Source organism: Acomys russatus, chromosome 8 (assembly GCF_903995435.1).
Source record: "Acomys russatus chromosome 8, mAcoRus1.1, whole genome shotgun sequence".
Taxonomy (NCBI): Eukaryota; Metazoa; Chordata; class Mammalia; order Rodentia; family Muridae; genus Acomys; species Acomys russatus.
The window spans coordinates 2310314-2334599 of record NC_067144.1 but is presented as its reverse complement, the minus strand read 5'-3'; the positions used below and the strand labels follow the sequence as shown (position 1 = coordinate 2334599).

Below are 24286 nucleotides of genomic sequence, written 5' to 3'. Positions count from 1 at the left end.
CCCCCCACGTATCCTGAGCACCCGGAAACCACAGCTCCCAGAATGCCTACTTCAAACTTCCGGTACCGGGTGAGTCGCGCTCCGGAAGTAGTTGAGAAAGCCGAGGCGCCAGAGTCTTAAGAGTCGGCTGTGTTTGTTTCGGGTTCGTCGCCACGATGGGGAAGCGACAGCACCAGAAAGACAAGATGTAAGTTGGGCTGCATCTCTCGTCTCAGCTCTCACAGGCGCCGTATCGTCCCTTCAGCGCGGCCTCCGCGGGCCAGAGCGTTCTGCTGGCCGTCCTAACTCGCTTCTGGGGTTCGCCCCTGCCGCCCCCTGTTTCTGCCCGCGAGCTTTGCCCCTGAGTTGGTTGGCTGTCCTGCACAGCCAGCCCCGCTTCGTCCTGGCTCTCGCCTGCCAGCCTGTACACAGGCGACAGCCTTGTAGTTTAAGACTAGCAGGCCGTGCCCCATGTTCCCCTCTGTTGTCTCTGGAAACTAGAAACTCGTATAGTAAATGCCCCAGGCCCCCGCGCCAACTGCTTGCAAGGAAGGATACCTTTGACTTCCTGGATTGCCACATCTGGTGGACACCTTTCAGTCTTTGGACTTCTTTCCTGGCCCTTAGTGGGATCTTACATGCGCTTTGTTTTCTATCTGCGTCAATGATACTTTTTTCCCCCTCATTCCTCGTTGCTGGGCGTCCCCTCCCCTGATCCCAAACCTCCCAGGTATGCCCTTAATTTCTGATCTGTTCTAATAGTCTATAAGTAAATCTCGTTTGCCTTGTCAGCTGTTTAGTCAAGTCTCTGCTTGGAAAACTTAAAAGCTTTCTCAAAATTAGTATGTCGAAAGGGAACTCTTGGTCGATTTAACACCTAAGCCTGCAGTGTTCCTGTCCTACCCCATTGGTTACATGGTTAGTCCGTGATTTACTACACGTAATCTGAAGACATTTGTCACAGTAGACAATAACACAGTAGAAACATTTACACAGCAACCCGAGCTTCCTATCACACTGAAGACAAATACAGAGTACTTTCCCTGATCTTTAAGACTCAGCGGGGGCTCAGCCACTGCCCTTGCTTCCGCCTGTCAGTAGCAGTTCTGCGGTAAGTTACTTGTCCAGCTTCGGTCTTCTCTGTGATGGGAACTAGTAACATCCTCTGTCTTCCTCAGGTACATCACTTGTGCTGAGTACACGCACTTCTATGGTGGCAGGAAGCCAGGTAAGGAGATGCGGTCTTCCCTACTGAATGATCTAGAGCAGTGAATAAGAGGCAGGACGCTGACATGACAGTAGATGGCTGGTCTGAGCGCATGGCTCATAAAAGAGGACATGTACTCAACATAGTACATGCTGACATCTTAGAGGAGTTTGTTTGTTTGTTTCAAAAATATAACTTAAAACCAGGCCGTGGTGGCTACTCCTTTAATCACAGCACTGTGGGAGGGGGTGGGGGAGAGTAAAAGGCAAGAGGCAGAAGGATCTCTGTGAGTTCAAGCCCAGCTTGGTCTACAAAATGAGTTCCAGGACAGCCAAGGCTACACAGAGAAACCCTGACTTGAAAAGGGGGGATATATATAAATAAATAAATAAATATATATATATATATATGATTATATATATATGTATAATTAAAAATGACCTTTAGGAAGTGCTATAAACTTTTTGTTTGTTTTTTTTTTGTTTTGTTTTGTTTTGTTTTGTTTTGTTTTTTATTTTTTCCGAGACAGGGTTTCCCTGTGTATCCTTGGCTGTCCTGGACTCACTTCGTAGACCAGGCTGGCCTTGAACTCACAGAGGTCCGCCTGCCTCTGCCTCCTGAGTGCTGGGATTAAAGGCGTGCACCACTACTGCCAGGCAAACTTTTTCGTTATAGGAAGAAAAAAAAGATAGGTAATACCCAAAGTTGCCAAGGTTGTAGAAAAAAGGACACAGTCATAATTTTTGTTTGGTTTTCAAAGCAGGGTTTTTCTGTGTAACTGCCCTGGCTGTCCTGGACTTACTTTGCAGACCAGGCTGGCCTCAAACTCACAGAGATCCGCTTGCCTCTGACTCCTGTGTGCTGGGATTAAAGGCGTGAGCCACCATCTCCGGGCTTAGTAATGTAGTTTTGATGGTATGTATACATAGATGAAATATTTTCTGAATAAGGTTTCTGTGTTTTATTTCATTTTAAACAGATATCACGCAGACAAGTTTTCGACGCTTACCTTTTGACCACTGCAGGTAAGACCTTTTAAAGCCTTCTGTATTCTTTTGGTTGAGTACTATTTCTTCCAAAATATGTGTGTGGGCTGTTTTTAAAGATTTATTTATTAATGCATATACATATTAATGCATGCCAGAAGAGGGCATTAGATGACATTATAGATGGTTGCGAGCCACCATGTGGTTGTTGGGAATTGAACTCTGGACCTCTGGAAGAGCAAGCAGTACTCTTAACTTCTGAGCCATCTCTCCAGCCTGTGTGTGGGTTTTTTTTGTTGTTGTTGTTGTTTTATTTTGTTTTGTTTGTTTGTGGAGACAGTGCTGGACTCACTTTGTAGGCCAGGTTGTCCTCAAACTCACAGATTCACCTGCCTCTGTCTTTTGAGTGCTGGGAGTAAAGGTGTGCATCACCACGCCTGGCATGTATGTGTGTTTTAAAACAGTTTAACTCTGTAGTTTGGCCTAGCCTTGGGCTCCTGATTTTCCTCCTGTTACCTCCCAATTATTAGGATTATAGAGTATCATACTCTATATGGATCTGGAGTATATTTGCGTAGACAGTTGGTCTGAAAATCATGCTTGGTCTGAAAACCAAAATTTAAAAATATCCAAAACTCTTTGGAGCCTGATGTGATACTAAGAAAATTAGAGATTGGAACACTTTGAATTTTCAGTTTAGGGATGCTTAGCATGTACCATCTGGGTGAACTTGACCCTTCAGGATGCATGCAGGGATTTCTCTGTGTGGTATCTGTCAAGATACTGTGAACTGGAGAAGGTGGACCCAGCCATGAGGACAGGGCATCAGTACTTCCTGGTTATTGTGTCTATGTTTACCAGTCTTAGCTTTCAGCTTCACTCATACCTTTTAGGTTGGGTAGACCCTCTTAAGTTATTTTATGGCTGAGAGGCCCACTACCCTGGTGTCTATCCGGGGAGTACTGCTGCTGAAATGCGGCCCAGGTGGCCTGACCGACCCGCAGCCATGCCACTAATGCTGTATTCCTGCTCCAGATTGTAAGCAGCAGCAGTAGCAACAATAATGATTCTGGCAGGCTTGTCTTCCCTCCCTTGGGGACTCAGGTACTGGTGGGAAGGGGAGGGCAGCCTGATGCAAAGCTATCAAGTGTTGCTTTGGGGCGTATTGGTGTCTGGGCAGAGGGAGTACTGTGAAAGCATGTCTAGCACTCAGCAATCTCCACATCCTGCTCCTCCCAAGGTGCCGTGGGGAGGAAGGAGTGCCATAGGGTGGGAAGTCTGCTGTGGTTGCTGTCCCTTTTCTCCCAAGCTCTAACTCTGAAGATCCGATGACTCAGTTGCGCCCTGTCAGCCAGATGCCACAGTGCTGTGAGAAAGGGAGAAAGGCTGCAGCACAGGGAGCCAAGGGAACAGACCACACTGCAAGACGTGGACGTAGTTGTTTTATTCTAGAAACTGGCCTCCCTGCGTCTGCACCCCCAGGACACCCTGTTCTGTGCTCATGGAAGCTCAGTAGCATCTGCTCAGGAAGGTGAAGGAGTAAGGTGTTACTGGGCAGGGAGTCTTCCTCTGTTGTTCCTGGGAGGGTCATCAACTCTGATGGGTGAATATTCTCCGGTTTAGATTGATCTTTGAGAAAGCATTGCTCCCGGACGCCTCTGACCCCACTCGTCCCTTTGGGTGGAGAATTTAGCTCTTCAGGATGTGCTTGGAGCAAGCTCTCTACTATACTCTGTAGAACTTGCCTTGCTGTCTCTGCTCCAGCCACTTACTGGCTTGTAGCTGTGAGCGTTTTCACCCGTGCCCCAGTCCCCCAAAAATGACTCTGAAGCTTATTACTTATTAATGAACCTATACCATAAGCTTTGGCTTGTTATCCGACTAACTTGTAACTTCTTATCCTGTCTGTACTGAGTTCAGCTATATGGCTGGCTACCTCTCCTCCACTTCATACGTCCACTCTCTCTCCCATCTCACTCTATCCCAGAGTTCCTCTCTCCCTGCCACAAGTCCTGCCATCTAACCCTCCCTCAGCTTACTGGCCAGTAGACTTTTATTGACAGGTGGTTTCTACACAGAGCAGGAGAGACTATCCTTATATCGCCCCGTTTCAGGCCAATGAAAGGTTCTTTTTCTAATACCAATAGACTGTATACAATAAGAATAATTATAAAAACTATCAGATGGGCTGGAGAGATGGCTCAGTGCTTAAGAGCACTGTCTGCTCTTCCAAAGGTCTTAAGTTCAATTCCCATGGCTCACAACCATCTATAATGAGATCTGGTGCCCTCTTCTGGCATGCATGAGTCACATGCGGGCAGAACACTATATACATAACAAATACATCCTTTTGTTTTTTTGTTTTTTTGTTTTTTTTTGGATTTTTGAGACAAGGTTTCTTTGTTACACAGAGCCCTCTTTGTATACCAGGCTTGCCTTGAACTCACAGAGATCTGCCTGCCAGAGTGCTGGGATTAAAGGTATACACCACTACACCAAGCTAAATACATAAATCTTAAAAAAAAAAAAAAAACCAAACTATCAGGTAAGAATTACTTTCACAGTAGCCAGTCCATATGCATTTGGCAGTGTTGGAGAAAGTATTCTACTACTTGGTGAGTTCAAAGTTCTGTACCTAAATAATTTTCTATCATAACTTGCATTTATCAGCCTTTACATATCTTTTTAGATCTTAAAGCATTTTCTTTTTCTTTTGTTTGGGTTTTTGTTTTTGTTTTTGATTTTTAGTTTTTTGAGACAGGGTTTCTCTGTGTAGCCCTGACTGTCCTGGACTTAATTTGTAGACCAGGCTGGCCTAGAACTCACAGAGATCCTCCTGCCTCTGCCTCTCAAGTACTGGGATTAAAGGGGTGCGCCACAACTGCCTGGCCTTAAAACATTTCTTTCTTTCTTTTCTTTTTTAAAGGATTTTATGTATATGAGTGCTCTATCTGCATGTACACCTACACACCAGAGGAGGGCATTAGAGAGTATAGATGGCTGTGAGCCACCATGTAGTTGCTGGGAATTGAACTCAGGACCTCTGGAAGAGCAGACAGTGCTCTTAACCACTGAGCCATCGCTCCAGGATTTAAGTAAAACATTTCTTAAATCCTAAACAACTTAGACTTAATGTGAGACTATAACTATCTAGTCTTCACCCCATCAGAGTCCTGCAAAGGATAAATATTACCTGAGTAAACAGAAAGTGCAGAACAGACAACTCCCAAAGCTATGGAAATGACAGAAACAGCTGGGGCTACCTGGACATCACCTGAGATTCTTCTGCTACGTTGGGACATCATCTTCAGCCTTCTGGCCATAGATATCTGACAGACATTTTTGTGAAGCAAGAATTGTGAAGGGCTACCTACCGTGCCTATTATGCTGTCTGTAGTTGAGGCAAGGGCGGTTTCTCGCCCAGTGGCTAGCACGCCACATTTGAAGCGAATTCCATACGGAGGCTCTTCGGTGTCTGTCATTTTCTTTGAAGTATAATGGGGAAGCTGCCAAGAGCAGCCATGTCTCACTGTCTGAAAGGCTTTTTATTAATACAACATCGTTAAATGCCGTATTCTTAGATCTCTGAGGTTTTTGAAGACCATCTGTCTGTCTACAGTATATCCCAATAGGCAAATATTGCTTGTGTCTATTCAATCTGGAAAACCTATTTCTGTAATTAAGTAAACTAGTACCTAACACGACCATAAGTTTGATTAACTATTAACTTGCGTTTTAAAAAAATTATCTTATTTTATGTATATCGGTGTTCTGCCTTCATGTAAATCTGTGTGAGGGTGTCAGATCTCCTGGAACTGGAATTACAGACAATTGAGAACTGCCATGTGGATGCTGGGAATTGAACCCAGGTCCTTTGGAAGAGCAGCCAGTGCTCTTAACTGCTGAGCCATCTCTCCAGCCCCTAGCTTGCTTTTCTTAATTATCCTGTTATTCCTTTATCCCCCCCAACTTCTTCAGCCTAGATGGGGTGCGTTCAGGGTGGTATGGCCTTACACTCCCCTCATCCCAGCCCTTCTCTCCCAGCCTTCCCCAGCACTGGATAGAAAAGAAAGAAGGACAGAGGAGAGAAAGGGGGTCCCTGAATCCAACCTCCTGACCAGGACCAAAAACCACCCACCTCATCTTTTGGTAATGGGGTGTCATTCTCTAAAATTGCTTCCTGCTGTCTGGTGATGACATCTTTTTTTTTGGGCGCCCTAAGATTAGGATATTGGCCAGTCTTTGTTTTTTTGGGTGGTGTTGTTTTCTTTTTGTTTGGTTTGGTTTTTGGTTTTTCGAGACAGAGTCTCTCTGTTACACAGATCCCTGACTGTCCTGTAGACCAGGCTGGCCTTGAACTCCGCAGAGATCCACTTGCCTCTGCATGCTAAGTCTTGAGGACTCTGTAGCAATAGGATTTGCTGGCTGTGTTTGGCTGTGGATGGAGACATGCATGTCTCACGGTTTCAGAGCTGTCCCCATGGACTTCACCTGTCTTGCTCTTCATGTGTGCAGCCTAGCTCTCAGGAGGTCTCCTCCAGTCAAGTCTAATCCTTAGTGATTTAGATGGAATCCATAGCAAAATTTTCTCCTGTGGAAACAAAGTCAAAACTTCTTCCCCAATGCAACACAGTTCCCGCCTTCCATTCTAAAGTGGGACATCCTTAAAATAGATAGGTGGTTCTTATTCAGAAGTTTTTTTTTTAACATTATGCAGTGTCCCTCGGCAGCTGTTGTTTTTTTTTTTTTTTTTGCTCATTTGTTTAAAAAAATTTTAAAGTCAATAAAGCACTATGAAATCTATCTTGGGGGGGTCTTTATTACTCCTTTTTGTTTCTTAGCATCTCTCTCCATTTATTTATTTATTTATTTATTTATTTATCTTTGGTTGTTTGTTTTTGTTTTTCTTTTTTGGTTTTTAGAGTCAGGGTTTCTCTGTGTAACCTTGGCTGTCCTGGACTTGATTTGTAGACCAGGCTAGCCTCTAACTCAGAGCGATCCATCTGCCTCTGCCTCCCAAGTGCTAGGATTAAAGGTGTGTGCCACCACACCCGGCTCTTTTTTTTTTTTTTTTTTGAGACGGAGTTTCTTTGTGTGGCCCTGGCTGTCCTGGACTCACTTTGTAGACCAGGCTGGCCTCAAACTCACAGAGATCTGCCTGCCTCTGCCTTCCAAGTGCTGGGATTACAGGTGTGTGCCACCTTGCCTGGCTGTTAAGCATCTCTTTTAAAGTACAATTAGATCTCTACAACTGCTTGTTTTATATGATGTTTTATAAGATGAACCTGCCTCATCCTCCTGAATTAGCATTAATTAATTAATTAAATTAATTAATTAAAGACTTGAGACCATCACAAGGAAGAAAGAAAAGCAGTGGCACGGGCAGTGCATCAGATGCAGACCCCACATGTGGGAAGTGGTGTGGTAGCTGGGGCTCTCTCCATGTTTTAGAAATTCCCGAGGATCCAGTTCTGACTCAGCCATGTTCCCTGCACACATCAGGGTAGTGTGCATGCCTTGTAGACACAGTAGCCACATTAACCCTTGGCATGGGAGAGGGTGGGTCTTGGGATAAAAGCTTAGTCAGACTGCTGTGGGAGGCTCTGGACAGGGAATCTCAGTCTTGCTTCTCAAGGCCACCATGAGGGACTTCTTTCTGACTTCAGTCTGACAACCAAATCTTACAGGACATAAAATGGGCCTCTGCTGCATCTAGTACTGAGACAGCTCCTGGGTCAGTGCTGTATTCTCAGTGGTGTGGTGTTGGGCAGAGGGTACTTGGAACTGGTGGGAAGGCTGTGGGAACCGTAGCATGCTCAGTGTGCCTAGAAGCTGACCAGGGATCTCTGTTCTTTCCAGTCTCTCTCTGCAGCCTTTTGTCTACCCAGTCTGCACCCTGGAAGGTGTCATCTTTGACTTGCTGTGAGTTTTCTCTTGAATTTTAAAATTTCTTTTTGTGTGTTTGTAGGTGTGGGGGTATGTGTGTGCATGCATGTTGACATGTGAGTGACATGTATGTGGTATTTATTTATGTGCAGTTGTGTTCAGGTGCATGTGGAGGCCAGAGGTTGACCACTGGTCTTTCCTTTTTTTCTTTTCTTTTTAAGGTTTTTCAAGACAGGGTTTCCCTGTGTAGACTTGGCTGTCCTGGACTCACTTTGTAGACCAGGCTGGCCTCAAATTCACAGACATCTGCCTGCCTCAGCCTCCCAAGTGCTGGGAAGGCGTGCATCACTACACCTGGGTCTTAAGATGATGATGATGACGATTATTATTATTATTATTATTATTATTATTATTATTATTATTATTATTATTATTATGGTTTTTCAAGGCAGGATTTCTCTGTGTAGCATTGGCTGTCCTGAACTCTCTTTGTAGACCAAGCTAGCCTCGAACTCATGGAGACCCGCCCAGCTCTGCCTCCTGAGTGCTGTGATTACAGGTGTGTACCACTACCACCTGGCTTTAAGATTTATTTTTATCTTACGTGTGTGGATGTTTTTTGCCTGCATGTCAGTCTGTGCAGCACATTTGTGCAATGCCTGTGGAAGCTGGGAAAGGATATTGGAGTCTTTGGACCTGGAGTTACAGGTGGCTGTTAATGCTCGTCATGTGTGCACTGGGAGCTTGAGTCCTCTGCAAGATCACCGAGTGCTCTTAATTGCTGAGCCATCTCTCCAGCATCCTGGTGATATACTTTTTGTTCTCTTCCTATCAGGAACATTGTTCCATGGCTTAAGAAGTATGGGACCAACCCCAGCAATGGAGAGGTAGGTTGCTGTGAGAGCTACAGGCTGCCAGGGAGAGCTGTGCTCCTGTCTTTGCAGTTAACACATTCTCGGTGGTAGAGAACTGCTCACAGGGTCTGGGAATGACAGTCCTCCACTTTGTAGGAATGCTGCCTCTGTGTGTACACATATGTGCATGTACAGGTGGCCCTCTGTGTGTACACATATGTGCTTGTACAGGTGGCCCTCTGTATTTGAAGGTTCTACTTTCCTAGATTCAATCAACCATGGTCAAAAAGAACTATTTGTGAAAAAGTTTTATTTGAGCTGAATACTATTACTTTTTTATGTTGCTGTTTCCTAAACAATATCAGAAAAAAAAATATTTGAGTAGCATTTAAATGGTAATAGGTAACAAGCAGTGTAGAGACAGCTAAACGTTGATGTGAGGACGCACATAGGATCTGTTCAGCGCACTAGCGTTTTATGCGAGTACTAGGGACTATTTGTGGCTTCTGGTATCCTGAGCGGCCTTGTCACTAATCTTCTGTGACTGTGCAGCACTGTATATATCTGTTTGCTTAGACTGTGTCCTCACAGCAGCCCCGCCTCAGCCTCCCTCTGGCTGGATCATAGTGGGTGACTCATCTGCATCCTGCTCTGTGCTCTGCAAGGTGCTGGGGAGTGTCAGAGGTGTTAGTGCCAACAGCCTCTTGTGAGGCTGTGTCTGTCTTAGTGCCTGTGCTGTGTAAGCTTCGATGTACATCTGTGTGGGTGCATATGCCGTGGCCCAGGGTCAGGAGACAGTTTCAGGGTGGTGAGCCGTCTTTGCTCTTGTGTCTGTGGCTGAACTTTACTGAGTCTTCTGTCATTTGCCGTTGCAGCAAACGTGTAGGGAATGGCCCAGTGTGCATGTCTGGAGCACACAGGTATATTCTTCTAGGACTGCTGAGTCAAAAGTAGATGCATTGTCAGTTTCCACAACTACTGGCCAACTGCCCTTCAAGGTTGTAGCATTTTAAGCTCTTAAGAAAAGTGTACAGCCGGGTGTGGTAGTGCACGCCTTTAATCCCAGCACTCGGGAGGCAGAGGCAGGCGATTGCTGTGAGTTCAAGGCCAGCCTGGTCTACAGAGGGAGTCCAGGACAACCAAGGCCACACAGAGAAACCCTGTCTCAAAAAACAAAAAAAGAAAGAAAGAAAGAAAAATGTACAGAGAAAATGCTTCTTGCCCGTGCCCTTGACAGTTCTTGGAATTGTCAGTTTTTTTGTTTTTGTTTTTTTTTATAGCACATACTTTTAAAATCAATTTTATTGGGTTCCTTATGCCTTTACCTTCCTTCACCACCCAATTCCTTCCAACAACCCAACATCAGATAGGAGTGAAAGAAAGTTAGTGGGGAGAAGGGCTGAGTTCTCTTTAGCGACTTCTGGCATTTTAGCGTTGTTGGGTTCTTTGGGGCAATACCAATTTCAGTCGTCAGGATATCCAGCAGTCCAGCAAACAGCAATGGAGCCAAGAGCCTTCTTCCTTCTCTGATCATCTCCCTTTATTTTATTTTAGAAAAGATGTATTATATATACAGTGTTCTGCCCGCATGTGTGGCTGCAGGCCAGAAGAGGGCACCAGATCTCATTGTAGATGATTATGAGTCACCATGTGGGTGCTGGGAATTGAACTCAGGACCTTTGGAAGAGCAGACAGTGTTCTTAACCTCTGAGCCATCTCTCCAGCCCCACAATTTGTTTTTTTTTTTTTTTAATGGGCAAAAAGAAAGTTGGATGTACATCAGCTAAGCCCCTTCCCATGTGCCCTGCACACAGGTCCAGTACTGGGCTTCGGTGCCGCTCAGGAAGAGTATTTCAGGCTTAGGTAACAGCTCGTTCCCTCACCTCACTTTTTATACATTTTAATCGGCCTCTGGTCCTTTGGTCCCTTTGCGTGGCAGAGGCCTGTTTCCTTTCCTTCTGTGGCCCTAGTTCTCCATCTATTCACTGAATTCCTCTTAAGAAGGCATCAACTTGTGTGCGGGGTCCCAACCTGGGAGGGGGCAGTCAGGTTAGGTGTGTCACTGAGCTGACACAGAGGGCTGCTGAGGAACGAGGGAAGATAGATGGCCGAGGATGTCTCTTAGGAGCTACTGCTGTGTTCAGTCCTGAGGACGAGAGATGATGACATTGAGATGCCATATTGGGGAACCTACCCGGCCCTGGACATAGTCTGGGTGGGTTGGACACCCAGGTAGGGTCATGGTCTGACCGTGTTAAGGACAGCTCTGGTGTTCTAAGGAGCCTGCTGGCCCCAGGGAGAGCGCTCAGGAATCATGAGAGGCGCTGTGTGAATTTGGGCTAGCCTGCAGGCAGAGAGAAAAGAGCTGTGGAGACTGGGCTGGCCGGCTGTTCAAGGATAGAGTGCTTCTGTCCTTAGCGCAGTGGCGGTCTCAGCAGGCGCCTAGCACAGTGGTGTGTTGGGGGCAGGTTCGGTTCAGTGAGAGCTTCCTGAGCAGTTGCAGTCAGCCCAGTTTCAGGACCGGTGGCCAGGCCGATTCCACTGCTGGTGGAGCAAACTTGACTACCTCCTTGAAGTCCAGTCCCATTCACAGGAACATTTTCAACCCAGATCTAGGGAACTCTTTGTGGTTTTGTTTTTCGAGACAGGGTTTCTCTGTGTAGCCTTGGCTGTCCTGGACCCGTTTTATAGATCAGGCTGGCCTCGAACTCACAATGATCCACCTGCCTCTGCCTCCCGAGTGCTGGGGTTACGGGTGTGCCACACTGTGCCTGGCTTCCCTTTGCTGGCTTGTTCTCTGCCAGCCTTTGTTTCCGAGCTGCCGCCTCTGGTTTCTTGTCTACAGTTGCCCTTGTGACCTTTGCCTCTTTCTCGGTGGGCACTGTTGTTAGTGCCACCTGGGTGCTTCTTACGCTTGCATTCTGCATCCCAGGTGCTCTTTGGGCTATCAAATCTTGTCGTTTGGGTTATTTTCTGCAGCTGCCAAACTACATGCATCTCTTACTTTGGTTCTGGCTAGAAGCTGGGGCCGTTTTGCTCATGGAATCCCATGGGGGATGTTTTATCATAGCATTCCAAGGCTGCGGCATGGTCTCCTCTCCTTCCTTACCTTGGTCCTTACCCGTGTTAAGCACACACTCTACCACCGACCTTCTTCCACTTTCTTTTATTCGGGGGTGGGGGTGGGGTGGGGTGGGGTGGTGGTGAGGTGTGTTTGGAGACAGGGTTTCTCTGTGTAGCCCTGGCTGTCCTGGAACTCTCTTTGTAGACGAGGCTGGCCTCGAATTCACAGAGATTCGAGTGTCTCTGCCTCCCAGTGCTGAGACTAAAGGCATGCGCCACCACACCAGGCAAGGTCCTGGTTTTGGTACCTGGCTCCAGAAAGACAAATTCAGACATTGTGGAAATACACACCATTCCTTCCACGGCCTCATCGCTTAGCTCGCTGACTACCCGTTACATCTGGCAGTGCCTGTGTGTTTACAGATCTAGGCATCTTTTCACACTGGGCTTTACAGTCAGTAACACTGCTGGGGCTTGCCATTCCACTAGCCTCGAGCCCTGCTGTGTCCTGGAGACTTCCCAGGGAGACTTTCACTCTAGTGTAAGCTGCAGGGGGTCAGCTGGGCAGAGAGCTCTCTGTTCTGTCTCTGTCCCTCCTGACGTGGCGGCCTCCATGTTACTTCACCCTTTACTCATTATTGTTATGTGTCTTCCAGAAACTTGACGGGAAGTCCTTGATCAAGCTGAACTTTGCAAAGAACAGTGAAGGTGAGAGTCCCTTTCATAGCAGCTGTAGGACTGGTCCACAGACGCCCGAGCGCCTTGTCTGTCATCGGCTTGCCTTTCTTTCTTGTGGTTGGAGATTGAACTTGGAGCCCCAAACATGCTAAACAAGTGTCCTACCTTTGAGCCACCTCTCCAGTCTCACTCTTACTTTCTGAAAGGTCCAGGTAGTTTAAGTAGGGTTAGGTGGATCCCACAAAGGCAGTTAGGCTGTTGTGAGGTGCTGCTGCCATAGCTGAGCCCTGTGCATGTTCGGTACTGGCTGTAGGTGGAAGTTGCTCGGCCCAGCTGAGGTGGTGGGTGTTGGGGAGGCATTTCCAGTCTGCTCTTGTGTAGACCGTCATCATCGTCACTGCTCCGTCCGACCTCTGCCCACTTGCAGCCTCCTGCTCTAAATCCTTCATGGCCTCTCCTTGCCTGCCCAGATGATGCAGCTCTGGTTCCAGCTGCCCTGCCCCGTCCTGGGGTCTGATCTCGTGCAGGTTCTTTGTGGTCTTGGCTAAGGGGTCTCCTTTCACTTTGGTGCAGATACCACAGGTGAGCTTGCTGTCAGTGCTCACTGGGTGTTTTCTAGGGAAATGTTGCAAGCATTGGCAAGGCAGGCATCTTTCTTCATTGTCTGATATATAGCAGCCTTGTGTTCATAGGTTATGTGTCTCATACTGAGATCTTCCCGTAGTGTGTGCAGAAAACATGCAGGTGGGGTGACGTGTGTGTGTGTGTGTGTGTGTGTGTGTGTGTGTGTGTGTGGTGTCTGTGTGCTTGTGTGTCTTTGAGTGAGAAGAGCTCTGGTTGATGGGGAGGCATTGAGGCAGGAAATGAACAGTACATCATATTAGACAGAAGTAGAGGAAGAAAGGGCCAGCAGGACGCCCAGTGAGGGCAGCAGACAGGAGCTGAGAGGAAACGTGCTGAGGGAGCTGGGTGAAGATCAGGGAAGAACATTCTGGGCAGAGCAAAGGCAGACATGCGCTCAAGGGTGTTGGGGCACGGCAGGAGTCTAGCCCTGTTCAAACCATGTAAGCAACGGGTACAACCTGGGCACTCAGAAGGCAGAGGCAGGCAGAGCTCTGTAAGTGCAAGGCCAGTCTGCTCTACAGAAGGGAGTCCCAGGACAGCCAGGGCTCCACAGAGAAGCCCTGTCTCGAAACAAAACAAAACCAACAAACAGAAAAGATAATGACTTACATCTTTGCAATAGCATTGTGAAACTTTAAAAAAGTAAATGAACAGAAATTCCCTGGTCACATCAAATATACACCTAGTGGTATATGGTTAAATTTCCTGTGTGTGTGATTTCATTTTTATTTTGAAACAGTTTTTTAAAAATTTATTTATTATGTATGCATATGTGCCAGCAAGCCAGAAGAGGGCACCAGATCTCATTATAGATGGTTGTGAACCACCATGTGGTTGCAGGGAATTGAACTCTGGATCTCTGGAAGAGCAAATAGTTGCTCTTAATTGCTGAGCCATCTCTCCAGCCCCCCCCCCCTTTTTTTTTTGAGACAGGGTTTCTCTATGTAACAAGCCCTGGCTGTCCTGGACTGGCTTTGTAGACCAGGCTGGCCTCTAACTCAAAGCAATCAGCTTGCCTCTGCCTCCCAAGTGCTGGGATTAAAGGTGTGCGCCGCCACGCCTGGCTGAACCTGAGGTGTTTATGTTAGTCTATCCAGATGCATGTGGATCTCTGTCTATTTGCCCTCCCACCATCTGTCTGCCAGGACTCACTAGGCAAGACCTCTGCTGATGGGAGATCATCTATTGAGGCAGGAAGATGGGCATGCTGGCTAGCTGGCATTTACCACAGAGAGCCAGTTGAGGAAGGCCAGGGTAGTTCGTGGTGGGTACCCTGGATATGAGAGATAGTGAGCAATGGAGACAGGGCCTCTGGAAAGATAAGTCACCTCCTGTCTGGCATGGCTTTATGAGGAAGAGATGCTCACCTGAGCCAGTCTGGAGGTGTCAGACTGTTCTTCTGAGTCAGGAAAACAAGGGCTTTGGTCTGGTAAAGTGAGTAGGAATGTAGGTGTGGAGCTTGAATGGATGCCAGCCCTGTGGGTCCCAGGTCTTGGGAGCTGGCCTAAGGTTCCTGTCAACTTGGGAGTGAACGCAGGGTTAGCACACGCTGGGAGCAAATGCAGGGTTAGCACACGCTGGGAGCAAATGCAGGGTTAGCACACGCTCGGAGTGAATGCAGGGTTAGCACACGCTAGGCAGACTGGACCGCCCTGAGCCCCCTTTGTACACTTTCACTTTGAGACATCTTGTTAATTGTCCAGTGGCCTTGTGCTCTGTTCTTCTGCCTCAGGCTCTAGAGTTACAGATCGGTAGGTGCTGATCGCTTAATCAAAGCTCCTGTGTGCTCTCTCTAGGGCAGTACCACTGTCCAGTGCTGTACTCTGTGTTCACGGACAACACCCATATTGTGGCCATCCGGACAACTGGCAATGTCTACACTTATGAGGTAGACCCCCATTTCAGTGAGTGGGAGTGTCTGATGTTGGGCCCTCAAGTGTGCTTTGAGAATATTCCAACAGCCTGGCTGAGTGCTGGAGGTGAGCCAGGAACAGTGACCATTCCTGTCTTCATGGGCTTTATAGCCTCCAGCACAAGACACCATCTCTGACTAGATAGCCCTCCTACTTTATGAGGGCTTAAAATAAAGATAAGGTGACTCTGGAGGTCTTTGGACCTGAAACCCAGGCAGGCAGTTTGGGCTGCCTGAGCAGGAACATGGGAGTAAAGGGCGATCAGAAGAGGCACAATTCTTAGGAAGCGGGAGGTGCCGAGTTGGTGGAGGGACAGGAGCTGTGTCCCTTCCTGGCTCAGTCTAGGCCAAGGACAGGACATGCGCAGGAGAGCACATGTTGGAGCTCTGGCCTGAAGAAGCCAAGTTGGTTTGGCTAGTCTCTGCCAGGAAGAAGAGAGCACTTGGACTTGTGCACCCCGGGTGGCCCCCTCTTAGCTCCATGCCCAGGCTTAGATGGGACTGTGGCGTCTCTGTCCTGCTGTAGGCAGTGGAGCAGCTAAACATCAAGGCCAAGAACTTGAGGGACCTGTTAACTGATGAGCCCTTTTCCAGGCAAGACATCATCACCCTGCAGGTGAGTAGCCTCCCCCTGGCCCTCCCCTCCCAGCTCTGCTCACCGGGCCTGCTGCTCTCCTGTACCATAGCATCCTTGGCTGCTGCTCCCCAGCTATTGTTTAGTGCCACACCCCTCCCCACAGCCACCATGCTGCCTTCCAGTGCTCATGGCTCCCGTACCAGGGGCCTGCATCTGCCTGTCCCCCCACCGCCCCCAACCCCCCATCGTAGGCTGCAGGACACTTAGGCTGCTCAGCGTATCCCACTCCACTCCAGAGCAGCATCTGGCACGGCTGTCTCCATGGTGGTGGGTGAAGGGCCTGCATGGATGGAGCATTGGCTGAGACAGGCTTAGAGGACTCTGGGGCTTGTGCCTTTCTGATTGACGCCTGGCCCCATAGCTGCCCTGTCCACATCCTGTGCTACCTGGCAGCAAGCCTCGCTCCTTATTTTTGTGCCCTGGAGGCAAGGCATACTGCTTGATGAACAGCTGGGCAGTCTGTGCTTTGGACTCACACCACCTGTGCTTGTCACCGTGTCAGGCACAGCCTCCTTCCCTGCTAACTCCCTAACCCTCACAGCTCACTGCAGCCTCTTCCCCTGGAGGCACCTGTCCAGCCTCTGACGCCTGAAGAGATGCTCGGCTCAGCCCCGGCTGTGCTTCTGAGTTTCTCTTCTTGCCACAGGACCCCACCAATTTGGATAAATTCAATGTTTCCAACTTCTTCCATGTGAAGAACAACTTGAAAATAATAGATCCAGGTATGGACAGCATGGCCGCTGTGAGTATTGTATGGGTGCGTGCTTATGTGTGGGCTCAGACACTGTGGCTCCAGAGTGGCTTTTGATTAACTAGGCTTCAAATTTCTTTATTTTGGGAAGCCCTGGCTGTCCTGAAATGTCCTGTATAGATGAGGCTGGCCTCAAATTTGCAGTGTCCTCCTGCCTTTGCCTTCTAAGTGCTGGGATCACAGGCAAGAGCCATACCTGTCAAGCGGTTAGGGAAGCAGCTGACTGTAGCCTTGGAAATACCAAGACACTCCCTTTTCCTTAGCTCTGGTGACCCTGTGCTTTCTGAATTCCTGTTGGCCGCTGCACCTTTCAGGGCACAGTGATAGAGTGTAACATCAGACCTGCCTAGGGGCAGGCAAGGCTCTGGGTGACATCAGACCTGCCTAGGGTGCAGACTGGGCCCTGGGTCATCCTGCTTTCTGTGGTTGGCCCATGCTCTTGAGCACACCGTAACATACTACGGAGTGGCTGAGCACACCGTGACATGCTATGGAGTGGCCGATGTTTCTGGTTTTCTTTCTTTCTTGTTTTTTGTTTTTGTTTGTTTGTTTTGAGACAGTGTTTCTCTCTGTAGCCTTGGCTGTCCTGGACACTCTTTGTAGGCCAGGCTGGCCTCAAATTCTCAGAGACCCACCTACCTCTGCCTCCCTAAGTGCTGGAATTCAAGGCATGCATCACTGTGCTCGGCTATGGCTGAAATTTCTTTTTCTTTCTTTCTTTCCTTCTTTTTCTTTTCTTTGTTTTTGTTTTTGTTTTTCGAGACAGGGTTTCTCTGTGTAGCCTTGGCTGTCCTGGACTCACTTTGTAGACCAGGCTGGCCTCGAACTCACAGTGATCCCCCTGCCTCTGCCTCCCGAGTGCTGGGATTAAAAGTGTGCACCACCACACCTGGCTATGGCTAAAGTTTCTGAGCTCACTTGTTCCATACCAAGGAGCCAGCTAGACTTATGCCCAGAGCTTAGCTGCCTCCATCTTCACAGGAAGCAGGACTCCTGACTCAGTATTGATTAACCCTGTGGACCAGTCAGGATTTAGAGACTTAAAACACACTTCTCAGGGATAACTGAGCTCAGGAGACCCAGAGGCCAGGCCTAGGGATGCTCACTGCCTAGCAGACAACATGTGGCATAGAAAAATTGCAGTGTGTAGGTAAATACAGAGAACAGGAGACACCTACATCCAGACCATCCTGAGATTCTCATTGGCTGTATGAAGGGCATGCCTCCAGGGCTGGAGCCCAGCACCATGATGTGTGTTCTGTGCGCTCCTACGTTGCTGTACCTACTGGCTGCTGCCAGATGACCAGGGGCAGTAAGTATGGCTGTGCTATGGCCAGAGAGCTGTGCCCTCATCAATCCACTGTGGCTTCTGCTCATGTGGCCAGCTCCATCTCTATCCCTGTTAAACTCATCTTGAGACCCTGTGTGGCCTTGGCTGCTCAGGGCCTGTACACTGTTTTGTAGATGAGGAAAAGGCCAGACAAGACCCATCTTACTATCTGAAGAACACAAACGCTGAAACCCGGGAGACGCTCCAGGAGCTCTACAGAGAGTTCAAAGGAGATGAGATTCTAGCAGCCACCATGAAGGCCCCTGAAAAGAGGAAGGTGGACCAGCTGAACGCCGTGAGTGGTTGTCCTGGCTCTGGGGAAGGTGCCAGCAGGGCCTGGGGTGCATCTGGAAGTGCTGGGACTAACTAGTGCAGTCTTGGTAATAGGGGTAGTAGTTGCTCAGCAGAAACAGGGCTGCCCTGTGCCGTGGCCTTGACCCAGGGTTTAGTGGCCAAGCTACCTGCCGTCTCTGGCATTCCATTTCAGGGGAGGGGCAGAAGGGCTTGCGGATCTGTGATGGTGGCGAGGGCTGTGGTTGCTGGGGCTACCAAGGTCTCAGCGCTCACCTGGGCCTTTCTTGGGGTGAGCATACTTGTCTGCCCTTGGCCAGCCCTATCTACAGCGGTGTCACTGGGATCTCTTCAGCACATTTAGCTGATAGGTAGTGTCTTGTCTTTCTCCCATTTAGGCAGAGTCTGGAGAGCCTGAGCTGTGGTCAAGCATCCCACATGGGGAATTATCCTGGGAAATTAGATAAAAGTCATTGTTTATCCTTTCCCGATCTGAACACAGCCAGGCATTAGTGTCTTGTTGAGCAATCCTGTTTTTTCTCCCTCCTACATGACGAAAAAATACATTTGTTCCCTCTCCCATTAAAGAGCTCGTGGTTACTACAAACTATGTAAACTGGGCTAGAGAGACGCATCAGTGGGGAAGAACCTAGGTTTGTCTCCCACTCGCAGCTATCCAGGGGATCTGACTGTCTCTTCTGACCTTTGAGGGCAGCAGACATGCGTGCTGTGTATAGATGTACACACAAGCAGAACACTCACACCCACAGTCCGTTTCTTAGTTTTCAAGACAGGGTTTCTTTGTGTAGCTCTGGCTGGCCTGGACTCATTTTGTAGGCTGTCCTCGAACTTACTCTGTCTCCTGAGTGCTGAGACTAAAGGTGCATGCTACTACACTTGTTGACATAATTGTTTTTTTAAAAAATTGTGCTTGGTGGTGCACAGTTTTAATCCCAGCACTCAGGAGGCAGAGGAAGGCCGATCTCTGGGTTCTAGGACAACCTGGTCTACAAAGTGAGTTCCAGGACAGCCAAGGCTACACAGAAGCTCTTATCTTGGGAAAAAAAAAGAAGAAAGAAAGAAAGAAAGAAACTTACAAGTGCCTTTGTATTCTTATCCTGGGAGAAGGCTACACTTGTGTGGGTGTTCTTTCTGTCTTGACTTAATATTGTTAGTTGCAACCTATTTGAGGCCTTGGGCCCTGATTGCCTCTTGGGACCAGTAATCTGGTCCTCAGGACTCCGCCAGCTCTCTGTGTGGGCTGGGCACTCCCTGGGCTGTGAGGGAGGCGATGATGGTGTGAGCACATGGTTTCCTTGCAGGCCCACTACTCCACAGGGAAGGTCAGTGCCTCATTCACCTCTACTGCCATGGTACCTGAGACCACGCATGAAGCAGGTAGCTGCCTCTGTGTCTTAAACCTGTTCAAGTGGGGCTTCCTGCTTGCTTGCCTCAGCAGCATCCCCACTGTGCTTTTACTTGGAGTCTCTGGTGGTTGTGGTGTGGTGGGGACTTCTCTGCAGACGGTGTATGTTGAGTCAGGAGGCTGTGAGTACAGGCTGCCAGAAGACATCCTTACCATGTGCTCTTGTCTTTTGTCCTGAAGGGCCTGTTCTCAGGCCCCTCGAGCCTCCAGGGCTGGGTTGTCCTGGATATGGTCCCCTTAGCCTCTGGCTCCTGCACTCTCTTAAGGCTGGGTCCTCATTGGTGCTGATCTTGTGGCAGGCCGGAGGCCTGAATGGAGCAGCTTGCTGAGGTACAGGGCTTGTTTTCAGCTGTCATCGATGAAGATGTCCTGCGCTACCAGTTTGTGAAGAAGAAGGGCTATGTGAGGCTGCACACCAACAAGGGCGACCTTAACCTAGAGCTGCACTGTGACCTGGTAAGGACGGTGGCTTTCTCTGGGTGGTTTCTGGGGCCATTGGATAGTCATGTCTTAAATGTGGAGCTACAGTTAGTTTCCTTTTAAGAAGTCTTGCCTGACTCCAACTGAGAACCAAAGTGTCCTTCCTTCCTTCCAACCCAGCACACCTCCTGGGCTGCTTGGGAGGTATATGTTCAGATCCCTGGAAAGGGACCTGGCTCCCTCTCTGATCTGTTGCTTATCTTTTGGAGATAGCTGAACCTAGGTCTACAGACAGGTATCTTCCTGTGACTGTTGTTGACCGTTGTGCCTCATAGAATGTTGGGATGTTTTGCAGACACCAAAAACCTGTGAAAACTTCATCAAGCTCTGCAAGAAACAGTATTATGATGGTACCATCTTTCACAGGTCCATCAGGAACTTCGTGGTGAGTGGTCCAAGTTGGTGCTGGCTGTAGATGCTTGATGATTCGGGCAACGCCCAGGAGCCACAGCCACTGAGTTCAGACTGCATGGACAGGGCAGGGGCTTCAGGGGTGTCTTGTGCCAAGAGGACTTGGGGTCAGAGAGGAGGTCCCTGTCCCCCCTGCAGCACACGCTTTTGGGGAGCCTGTTCAGAGCATTAGGTGATAGGGACCATGAGAACCAGTGTCCTCACTGGGTTTTGTTTTTGCAGATCCAGGGTGGTGACCCCACAGGTACAGGCACAGGTAGGTTGGAGTAACGCATGTGGTGGTTCTGTGGAGCCTGGTAGGGAGTTGGGTTGGAAGAGCTTTGTATGTGCAATCTTTCAGACTTGGGAATGTGGGGTGTGGGGGTGGCTTGCTACTCAGTGGTTGGCCTTCCGGGCCGCCTTGGGCATTACCCTTAGTTTTCCCACAGTGAGGGTCTGGATCCTACCATAACAAGACAGAGGGAGCTATGTGCTCCTCAGAACCCACTTCTCATGGCTCTACAGGGCATAATAACTTCTCCAAGCCTTTAGCTATGTGGCCAACTATAACTTCCACCCATGTGTTGGAGTGACGCCTTGTAGCTTTAGCCCTTCAGCCCCTGGCCCAGAGGGGTCAGCTTGTGTGAAGGCACTGGCATCTGGGGCTCCCCGCCGCTGCTGACGGGGCTCCCGCTCAACGTGCTCCTTTCGTTCCAGGCGGAGAGTCGTGCTGGGGCAAGCCTTTCAAAGACGAGTTCCGCCCCAACCTTTCACACACAGGCCGTGGGGTGCTCAGCATGGCCAACTCGGGGCCCAACACCAACAAGTCTCAATTGTGAGTCCCAATTGCTCAGCTGCTGGGAGTTCTTCTCCCCTAAAAGTTGTGCCAGGCTCAGGTCAGAGCAAACAAGGCACTGCACGCTCACTGAGGAGGCCAGGTCAGCTGCCAGAGTAGCACGCTAGCTGAGGGTGGGACTTACGGGCAAGTCCACAAAGGCCTCCTGGGGTAGTATGTGGCACACACCTGTGAGTTGGAGGCACTAAATCAATTGTCATCCTTGTTTCCATAGTAAGTTCGAGACCAGCATAGTCAAATGAGTCCTTGTTTGAACAGCAGGAACAAAAATGATGAGTCCAGACAGTAAGAAGGGTTAGGCTAGGTGTGCGGGCCTGATGTGTGGCCTCCAGAGTGCCCGCTCCCTGGGTGATGCGTGTTCACTGCAGACTCAGTCTTCTGTGGCTCACGGAGAGGTGTGGGCTGTTGTCCCAGTAGGACCGTGTCTACCTACCACTCTGGGTAGGATCCTCAGACTGCCTGCTTTCCATTTTATTTAGAGATGAGATCTGTGCAGCTCAGGCTTCTGTGCTGGGATGGCAGGTGTGAGCCCCACACCCACCTGCGCTTCCCTCCTGCTTACAGTCTAGTCTAGAGCTGCTAAACAGCACAAGTCTGGGCTGGTCTACTTCACTTTGGAGGCCTGATTCAGTGCTCATCCCCTGGCAGGGCTCCTGATGGGGTTGCGCCATCCTCCAAGGAGTCTGATAGCCAGCCTCCAGCCTCCAGCCTCCAGCCTCCAGCCTCCAGCCTCTCCTGCTTGGATCCATGTGAGGTTGGCAGCTGAACTCTGGGCTTTGTCCAGGGATGTAGCTATGTGCCTTGGCTGAGACAGACAGTGGGGAGGATCACACAAGGTGCAAGGAAGCTGCCAGATGGAAAGCCAGGCAGCTTCTGCTGAAGTGGTCATTACGGGCGGGCGCCTCCTGCTTCCCTCATCTTCTGTACTTTCCCCTAGCTTTATCACGTTCCGTTCCTGTGCTTACCTGGATAAGAAGCATACCATCTTTGGACGGTAAGTGCAGATGCTGTACAGACTGGAGTGCACTGTGGGCCTTCACTACCATCCCCTAGACCTGCCTGTTACCCCTCGTACTATCCCCACCAAGGACTTATTTCTGTGAGGGAGGGTTGGCTCCCTAGGCCCACAGTTCTAGCTCATGCTCCTTCTCAGGGCACCTTTTTGGACGTCTGAACTGCATTCCTCCTTAGTCTGAGGGTCAGCAGATTTTCCCAGGAAGGTGGGTGGACCAATCTGTACTGACAATTCAGTCAGAGTTGTAGGGGGAAAAAGAGCTTGGTTCAGTGGTGGTCCCAGCTCTTGAGAGTTGGAAGCCTAAGGATTAGTAGTTCTTGGCTTCTTTTAGTTACTGAGTTCAAGGCCAACCTGGGTTAGTAAGACCCTGTGTCAGCAAACTGGGGGAAAACAGTATGGGAGCAAGGACTGTGATGTCTTCCAAGTAACGCTTTAGTCAGCAAGCCGGGCTGGGTATGGCTTGCTGCTTCCTTCCCCGCTGTGGCCCATCCTGTCCTGCCTGGTGACTGGTCTGACCTTGGAGGCCCTACACTGTGTGCCAGTCCTCTTTGGTGAATCTCCGCTCTGCTGTGCTCTGCTCTGTTCTCTGCTGCAGGGTTGTTGGGGGTTTTGACACACTGACAGCTATGGAGAATGTGGAGAGTGACCCTAAAACTGACCGTCCTAAGGTATGTGCCTAGGGAGAACAGAGCACCACTGCCTGCTGGGTGCTGGTTGGGGGAGTCTGCTGCCTGCTCATGAAGCCTTTCTGCCACCAGGAGGAAGTGCGTATATGTGCAACCACAGTGTTTGTGGACCCCTATGAGGAGGCCGATGCCCAGGTGAGGCCTGGGGGAGGGTGCCAAGGAAGTCATGTCCTTGTTGGTCGAGAGCAGGAGGGCATACCCTGAGGCTCTGGATCAGCCACTGCCCTCCCTCTAGCTGGGGGTGAGAAGACTCCAGGCTGGGGCTCTGTCTCAGACACGTTTCTACCTCCCAGATTGCCCAGGAACGGAAGAAGACACAGCAGCAAGTAGATCCAGAAGCCAAGGCCAAGACGAGCCAGCCCCAGCCTGGGAGCCAGGGCCCACAGACATACCGCCAGGGGGTGGGCAAGTACATCAGCCCCACTGCCACGTGAGTGTGACTGATGGGCGGCATCCCCTTTCTCTTCCTAGTGCTGGCAAGGGCACCACAGAGCAGACAGGAGCCTATGGCGCATGGGTCCTGCCTCATGAGAGTCTCGACAAGGATGCTTAATAGCTGGACGGTGGGAGCAGCTCTTTGGAGAGATAGTGCTTCTGAAGGGAAGGCTGCCTGTGAGCAGTTTCCCGGCTCTTCTGTGGCAACTGGCATATTTTTCTTCCTGTCTCAGGAAACGAGCAGCTGAGGAAGAACCGTCAACCAGCACTGCTCTGCCTGCGGCCAAGAAGAGGCCCAGCCGGGGCTTTGGGGACTTCAGCTCCTGGTAGCAGCAGGCTGTGGCTTCCAGGTCTGTCTGAGCTGTTAGTTTGGGCTATGAGCCAATAAACCTGTCTGTGGCCTGGGTCCAATTTTGGCCCCTGGAATCCTTGGTGTCCCCATCCTCATCTTTTGCCAGTGGTCTGGAGTTAGTGAGGAAGGTTGTGTCCTTCCCCCACCCCACCCATCTCTGCCTCAGGATGGCTGTGTCCTCAGCACTGTTCCTGTTCAAATGCAGATTCATAAGGGGCTCCTATAATTCCAGCATTCAGAATTCTAAGGCAGGACTGAGTGTTCAATGCCAACCTAGGCTATATAGGGAGGCTGTTTCAGAAGAAATCTAGAGACTGAGACTGGTCCTAAGACCCTAACCCAGATTGTGAGGTGCGGCTTGTACTCCCAGGCCTCCTCCCCTTGACCCACTTCCAGAAGCATGCTCACTGTTCTGTCTGCTCATTGCCTATCTTTCTGCCTCAAGTGC

The 24286-nt window shown here is 49.5% G+C and overlaps 1 protein-coding gene across 1 annotated transcript; it reads left to right on the top strand.

Moving 5' to 3' along the window:
- The first annotated feature begins 67 nt into the window (after positions 1 to 67).
- On the top strand, positions 68 to 23829 carry Ppil2 (peptidylprolyl isomerase like 2). The gene is made up of 20 exons (XM_051150604.1): positions 68 to 187; positions 1158 to 1207; positions 2166 to 2211; positions 8032 to 8094; positions 8894 to 8945; positions 12632 to 12683; positions 15074 to 15165; positions 15716 to 15805; positions 16473 to 16548; positions 18042 to 18202; positions 19521 to 19596; positions 19974 to 20080; positions 20400 to 20489; positions 20738 to 20771; positions 21212 to 21329; positions 22288 to 22344; positions 22961 to 23033; positions 23124 to 23186; positions 23345 to 23481; positions 23720 to 23829. Exons 1-20 carry the CDS (start codon positions 156 to 158, stop codon positions 23814 to 23816), a joined length of 1566 nt encoding a protein of 521 aa, XP_051006561.1. The 5' UTR covers positions 68 to 155; the 3' UTR covers positions 23817 to 23829.
- The last annotated feature ends 457 nt before the right edge of the window (positions 23830 to 24286 follow it).